A 7,340-nucleotide genomic window follows, 5' to 3' on the forward strand; every position below is an offset into this window, starting at 1 on the left:
GCTGGATGAGCTGGACCTCAAGAAATACAACACATCAGATGAGGGCAGAAGAAGACTGATACCAGCTGTTAGCAACTGCAGAAAAGCTCTGTGAGTGTTTAATCACATTTAGTTTAATGCCTTTTAGAGAATGAAGCTAATATTATTGAAATACCAGTTGTTCAATGAGGTTAATAATTTATTTTTAATTTGTTTTAATCTCTTTTAGGCTTGCTGGCTGTAATATCACTGCTCACTGTTGTAAGAGTTTGTCATCAGCTCTACAATCCTCAAACTCTGTCCTGAGAGAGCTGGATCTGAGTAACAATGACCTGCAGGATTCAGGAGTGAAGCTGCTCTCTGATGGACTGAAGAGTCCAAACTGTCAGCTGCAGATACTGAGGTATTTAAGAACATATAAGAGATCATATAGTCAGTCGGTCATAATGTTGATGTGTGTCTCTAGATGATCTGAGAGTGGTTTTTTTTTAGGTTATCAGGCTGTATGGTGACAGAGGAAGGCTGTGGTTATTTGTCTTCAGCTCTGAGTTCAAACCCCTTACACCTTAGAGAGCTGGATCTCCTTTCCTGGAAAAATCTCTGGTATTTCTCATGTGAATCTATGTGAGAAAGGGTTTTTTTTTGCTGTTGGTCGAGACTGCCTCTTGACCAAGGCCTTGTAGTTTGTGCACCTCATTAGCATTGTGTTGTTTAGTTTGAGTTTTGCTATGAAAAGAACACAACATATGGCAATAAACTTTGTGTAGTGAGATTCAAGAAAACAAGCATATACTGACAAACCAACACAGCAAACACTGGGGCTTACATTTACAAGATCACTAGATAACCAAGACCAAGGTGAGAATAGTGAGAGACTGATGAGGAAAACCAAAATAACCACAAAAGACAAAATGTGCTAATTTAACAGTCTTCCCTCATACTATAACATTTTTGTTTGTGTGTATGTTTTTGTCTCTGTTCAGTTTTGACCATGAAGGACATTTCAGATTCAAACCAGGACTGAGAAAATGTAAGTCCTCACACACACACACTCATGTGCATATTTAATTATATCATATGATGTGATCTCACTTATTGTGTCCAGATGCCTGTGATCTTAAACTGGATCCAAACACAGCACACACTCAACTCATTCTGTCTGAAGGGAACAAAAAAACAACATATGTGAAAGATCATCAGCCGTATCCTGATCATCCAGACAGATTTTATGATCGGGAGCAGATCCTGTGTCGAGAGAGTCTGACTGGACGCTGTTACTGGGAGGTTAAATGGGAAGGCTCAGGCAATGTAGGGATTACATATAAAGGAATTAGCAGGAAAGGTGGGATTGACTGTTCGTTTGGATTCAATGAAAAGTCCTGGAGTATGTATTGTTCTGATACGACGTATACTGTCTGGCACAATAAAAACAGCACTGATGTATTTGGCCCTTCATCCCGCTCTAATGGACTAGGAGTGTATCTGGACTGCTCTGCCGGCACTCTGTCTTTCTACAGCGTCTCTGACACACACACACTCACACACTTACACACATTCAACACCACATTCACTGAACCCCTCTATGCTGGATTTGGGGTTTATCCTGAATCTTCAGTGTCTTTGTGTCAGATTTAACAACCCCTTGTGAAGAACCACAGAAGCACTTACAGAAGCCACTTTCCACATAAGAGCAAAACAAGTAAAAGGTATTTGCAATTGTATATCTTGCATTGGCAACTTTCTCTCTCACAATGATGACATCAATTTATAGTCACAATTGCAAGATATAAAGTTACAAATGTAAGCTGTAGTCACATTGTAATGTATGAAGTTGCGTTGTGAGATGAAGTCAGATTGCAATAAACAGCTGCAGTTATGAGATGTACAGAAAAAAAATGTCAAATTATGAGTTACAAGGTCACAACTGCAAGAAAATGAATTAATAAAATGCTATTAGTACAGTACACCTAGATATGAATAGTCATCAATTAAATATAGAGCACTAGGCTGTGAGTTTGAAGTTGTTGAAATTTCTGGGCTGTGTTTGACTGAAAACTGAAAAAAGTGATGTTCAGTGCATTAGCTTCCCCTTCATCAAGATATGGAGGACAACTTCCATAAGTGCAACTAAAAGAGAAACTGTGAAGATTCACAATTGTATCACAGACTCACACTTTCTGTTTGAAAGGAGAGACAATGTTAATAAAGTGTCATATGAAGAAATAGAGCTGTTTGTTTATTTATTTATGACAAATACAATTTTAAAACTTTGTAACCTTTCATATGTGATGAACTAGATCACACTAAATGTGTCAAATATAAGCATGAATCCTTTGGCATGTGGGCTGTTATGGCAAAACACTGGGGAAAATCAGAAATAAAACTGAAGTGGCTGAACTGAGTGACGTCCCTGCAGCTGGAACTGCAATCGCCTGCTCACCCGATGGTTAGTAATGCCACTTATCCACACTGAACAAGATTTTCTAATCAAACCAGTGGATCTGGCCACGCTGAAAGCTATATGTACTGCCTTGCCACCTCCCTCACAACCAGTTCTGAAGGCTCAAACCCCTTATTCTCAATTGATGGACACATATTTCTGTACAATCCTACTGCATGTATTAGGAGACTGAATTAATGTTAACATGAAGTCATGTTAAATGCTGCCTGAAGCTTGGCACTGTTGTGGGAAGCCTGGCCATTGGCTTGTAATGCCGAAAGAAAAAAGTATGATAATCAAAAGGGTAAAGCAAAACAAAAAGCCACTCCAAGAGAATCACTGTATACCCAACCACATGGAATCCACAATATGAGTGCCTACAGAGCGAAGGGCATGTGGAGGATAAAAGAAAGGACAATGAGTCTGGAGTCTGTTTGTATGTTTCATTTAATATTAGCCCGTACAGTTTGCCTGTTGTCGATTTGACTTTTAATAAAAAACTTGAAAAAATTGTGTGTAGTCCTGTTAATGCTACTGCAAGTCTGAGCCTTGTCACAAGCATTATAACTGTGCAAATGACAAATAAATGCCTCTTGACTCTTTTTGATGACACAGATCACTATCTTGTCTTGTGCACACTGCGTGTAGCCATGTCACTGTAAGTTATCACCCGGGTAAAACTATTTTTCCCATTGCTAAAGATTCACAAGCAACCTGCCTGATCTGAACTGCTGACTGTACTCATAAATACAAATGAAATTCATGTACTGACTATGCACTATGTTCACTAGCACATATACTATACTGTTGCCCCCATCAGTTAAAAAAGAGAGAAAAGTCCTGCACCATGCTCTTTGGGATGGCACAATAAAGTGTGCCAGACGTTCATTTGCAGAACGCAAGCTTTTAGTGGCACACAAGTCTGAAGTAATGAATTTAGATAAAGTAGTGCAGAGCCAGTGGTGGTTTTGTAGGCAAACATCAATGCCTTGAATTTTATGCGAGCAGCTACAGGTAGCCAGTGCAAACTGATACACAGAGGTGTGATGTGCATTCTTGTTAATGTCCTGTCTCTTTTTTTGACTGTGAAACAAATACCCATGTCAAAGTTGCCCCCTTGTGGACAAACTATTCAGGGCAAAAAAACATTCGATGCACATGTGCGAGCTGCACATACAAAGCATGTGTGGTTTTAAACAAATGTCATGTCACACACTGCACGTGAACCCTAGTTTGCACATAAAAACTGAATTATATGTTGGGATTAAAGGGGATACTGCTGACTGCTGGGATAAAGTTCGTATACACCTTTGCCTCCCTCATATTGATCTTCAGTTTACAAATGAAAAATATATGAAATGACTGCATTTGTATGCTTAATATATTTAGTTTTAGAACACCACCAATAGGCTAATATTTGATAATATCAGAATTAAATCTAGCAGTTTATATAACAGTGAGAATTGTATGCACAAAAGAGTAGGCCTACTATTTCAAAAAAGCTCAACATAATTGCAAAGGCAACCCGCTTAGCACCATAGCAAGCACGAACAGGAAGCAGGAAGCTGTACTGCCTTGTGTAATATTTACCCGTTTGTTATCTGACAAATATACTGCACCACCACTGCAAGTCTTTTTTCAACTTCTCCTCTGACTACGGTAATATATTTCATATTTTATTTATTAATTGCATGACTTTTTTAATTGTTCTTATAACATTTTGGAAAGGAGACTCCGAAACCAGAACAGAATGAAAAATAAATAAATAAAATAAATAATAATCCTTAATAGAAACGCATATAGCAACTGCTGTACTCCTGCACAAATTAAAGGGATAGATGTCCCAATAGTGAAACTTCTCATCATAACTTTCCCTCAAATAAATTATACTTTACGCTGCCTACCAGACTTATACCACAGTGTTTTTATTTTATTATTATAATTTTTTTTTTAAGAGTTTCTTCAAACTGGTGGACAGGGGCTGTTCTATGATGGGTTGTCTCACATGTAAAAGGTGATGAAACATGTACATGTACACACACATGCACACAAATAATATATAGTACTATATATGCTGTACAGTATTGATAGTATTTGGAATGAAACCACAGATCTGAATTTTGTTTGTATGATAAATAATTATCATAAACTCTGGTGGTCTGCTTTCAGATGCTTTGCAATAATTGTGATTGTACTGATTCTGATAGTGATAATCACAATCACTAAGATAGTGAAAATCAGTCCGATACAATCAGTCTCTCTGCAACCCTCTGATAAGTGCTATAATAAAGCAGCAGTGGCAGCGGATGCCGGGACTTGCTCTGAGATCGGGAGGTATGATTCCAAAGAGCCACATTTATGTTTCTGAGAGAGATTACTTGCATGAGCGATGAGAGTTTTGCAGTGGTAAGATTACGTTGTTGCTCTTTGTGTTTGCAGGGACATGCTGAAGCGTGATGGTTCAGTAGTTGATGCTGCTATCGCTGCTCTGCTGTGTGTGAGTCTGGTTAATGCTCAAAGTATGGGCATCGGAGGAGGGGGGGTTTTCACCATATACAATGTATCAACAGGTACGTGAGACTTATTATGCCGGGTTCAGACTACACAATATTTTTGTCGGTCACGATAGTCACTGTGTCAGATTACATGATTTTGACTCCTAAAATCTTGTCGTGTCGTGGACAAGAGACATGTCAGACTACACGTTGCTTCCCGACCATTCATCGCGTGCCATCTTTAACGACTCACGTGATGTCATCGAGAAGGCGGAACTAGCGACTGACTTCCGGAAAACAAGAGTGTAAACATTGCTGAAGCGCTTCCGCTATCGTTCGCCAGCATTTTTCTTTCTTTGTTCTGTCGTGGTAGTCCCTGGATGACAGATCATACAAGCAGGTGTACTGTTGCCACAGCTCCACGAACCTTTCCTCCATCTCATAACTCCACCTAGCAGCACCATCATCTCTCCTTCGTTTCGCCATGTTTGAAACCTGTGTCTGAAAGAGCTGCTATTGGTCAACGTCACCAATGTGACAGAACTCGTCGTGGAAGACGGAAAATAAATTAAACATGCTAGTCTTTCTGTCGTGATGTCGTGAAGCATCGCAGACGCAGATTTGGTTGTCGTCTACTATGACACACTACACGAGCTGAAACGATGGAATCTTGCGTCCCGACGCCCATTGTCGTTTGCGAATCCCCACGACACCCTACGTCAAGCAAATCGTGGCAAAATTCTTCAAGCGATGCCATAGAAGAACCATTTTTGGTTCCACAAAGAACCATTCAGTCAAAGGTTCTTTAAAGAACCATCTCTTTCTTGCGTTTTTGTAATCTGAAGAACCTTCTTTCGCCACAAAGAACCTTTTGTGAAACAGAAAGGTTCTTCAGATGTTAAAGGTTCTTTATGGAACCATTTAGACAAAAAGGTTCTTCTATGGCATCGTGAAGCACCTTTATTTTTAAGAGTGTACATGTCCACTGAAGGATTTTCACCTTGGGAGCATGAGTATCTTCATTGTCATGTTCAAAAAATGCCCAACAATGCAGGGCATCAGGAGAGAGTAGAATCTTTTGTTTTTAGGTTATTGTATTGGTATTTTGTACAGTGGTGTGTGAATTGATGATACCTTCAGCACCCATGCATCCCTATATAAGTGCTTTACTACCACTGAACATCTCTGTGGAAACCAGACACATCTCTCTGTACTCCTCCTCTATAGCAACACCAGAATATTTTGGACGCTGTTAGATCTGAAATGATTGATTTGGTCTCATGAGACCAGAGTATGGATTCCCAGAAGTCTATATTTTGTAAATATGGGCCTTAGAAAAGGTTAGATGAGTTTATCATGCTCTGGCTACAGTAGTTAGTTCTGGTGTGGATAAACAACCATGCATGTCACTTCTGCAGGCTGCGTCTGACTCTGAGAGATAAAGTGTCACTCTTATCATAGCTTTTGCCGGCTCTGAGACTCGTCACTAAATGAAAACTTAAAGTGAAGACCTAATTATTTCAGGGGCCTTTTCATAAGTCCATCGTTTTTGAATTTCTGTATTACTTTGGCTATATTTTCACACATAAAACAATAACTTGGTATTCCTCTTGTTCTAGTGTCCTCTTTTATGATAAGAAATAAATCTCCAGACAGTTCTCTCCCAAGTGATTTCGTTGTTGTCAGCATTACGTCTGAGCATTATTCAGTGGGCTATATAACACTTTTAATTGCCAAGAAAAACCTGTTGATCAAAACCTGCCTTATCCTTACACCATACATTTTTATTTTGTTTTATTTAGTAACTTTCAGGAGGGTGTACTCATTTTAGCAAGACAACATTTTATCAAAAAAAAAAAGTATTTTCCTGAATAATTTTAACATTCTTCTTTCATTCATCAAGCAGACGTGCTGGAATATCATATCTCTAAAGAACCCTAACATGTCTTCTAAGTAAAGAGTAACTGCTAAATTTCAGTTTCAGAGGGTGTGTACTCATTTATACTGTGCACTATATGTGTTTTTACCCAGCAGTTTTCTGGCTCAACATCTTTACTAGTTCTCGAACAAAATTTTTTTAATCAACCAGATTTTAGGGCCGAATATAAGGTTTATGTTTAGGTTAGGCTTAGGGCTTGTACACCAGTGATATCAACTTAAAGTCAAAATTCACCCAAAAATGAAAATTCTGTCATCATTTACTCATCCAACTGTATGATTTTCTTTCTTCTGTTGAGCGCAAAAGATCATTTGAAGAATGTTGGTAATTGAACAGTTGCTGGTAGCCACTGACTTCCATAGTATGGAAACAAAATATATTATGGAAGTCCATGGGTAATTGAACAGTTGCTGGTAGCCACTGACTTCCATAGTATATGGAAAAAATATATTATGGAAGTCCATGGCTATCAGCAACTGTTTGATTG

At 38.7% G+C, this 7,340-nt stretch overlaps 2 protein-coding genes across 2 annotated transcripts in view; both read left to right on the top strand.

Annotated features, from left to right (window-relative positions):
- Positions 1-425: 425 nt before the first annotated feature.
- Positions 426-2,164, top strand: LOC107576324 (stonustoxin subunit beta-like). The gene is made up of 3 exons (XM_016262520.1): positions 426-433; positions 963-1,009; positions 1,085-2,164. The coding sequence occupies exons 1-3, from the start codon at positions 426-428 to the stop codon at positions 1,612-1,614; spliced, it is 585 nt and encodes a 194-aa protein (XP_016118006.1). The 3' UTR covers positions 1,615-2,164.
- A 1,801-nt stretch (positions 2,165-3,965) lies between these two features.
- LOC107576325 (gamma-glutamyltranspeptidase 1-like) overlaps positions 3,966-7,340 on the top strand; it is a 5,153-nt gene continuing 1,778 nt past the window's right edge. The window contains exons 1-4 of the mRNA XM_016262521.1: positions 3,966-4,078; positions 4,375-4,433; positions 4,589-4,753; positions 4,859-4,989. Of these exons, the coding sequence (XP_016118007.1) occupies positions 4,408-4,433; positions 4,589-4,753; positions 4,859-4,989 (322 nt within the window). The 5' untranslated portion in view covers positions 3,966-4,078; positions 4,375-4,407. The remainder of the gene's footprint in view (positions 4,079-4,374; positions 4,434-4,588; positions 4,754-4,858; positions 4,990-7,340) is intronic.

This window comes from Sinocyclocheilus grahami, unplaced genomic scaffold, assembly GCF_001515645.1.
Source record: "Sinocyclocheilus grahami isolate Dianchi unplaced genomic scaffold, SAMN03320097.WGS_v1.1 scaffold3503.1, whole genome shotgun sequence".
NCBI classification, from domain to species: domain Eukaryota; kingdom Metazoa; phylum Chordata; class Actinopteri; order Cypriniformes; family Cyprinidae; genus Sinocyclocheilus; species Sinocyclocheilus grahami.

Excerpts from the sequence above, each read along its gene's own strand:
- LOC107576324 (XM_016262520.1), top strand. Across the intron at positions 1,010-1,084 it reads CAAACCAGGACTGAGAAAAT|ATGCCTGTGATCTTAAACTG; the intron begins GTAAGTCCTCAC and ends TATTGTGTCCAG.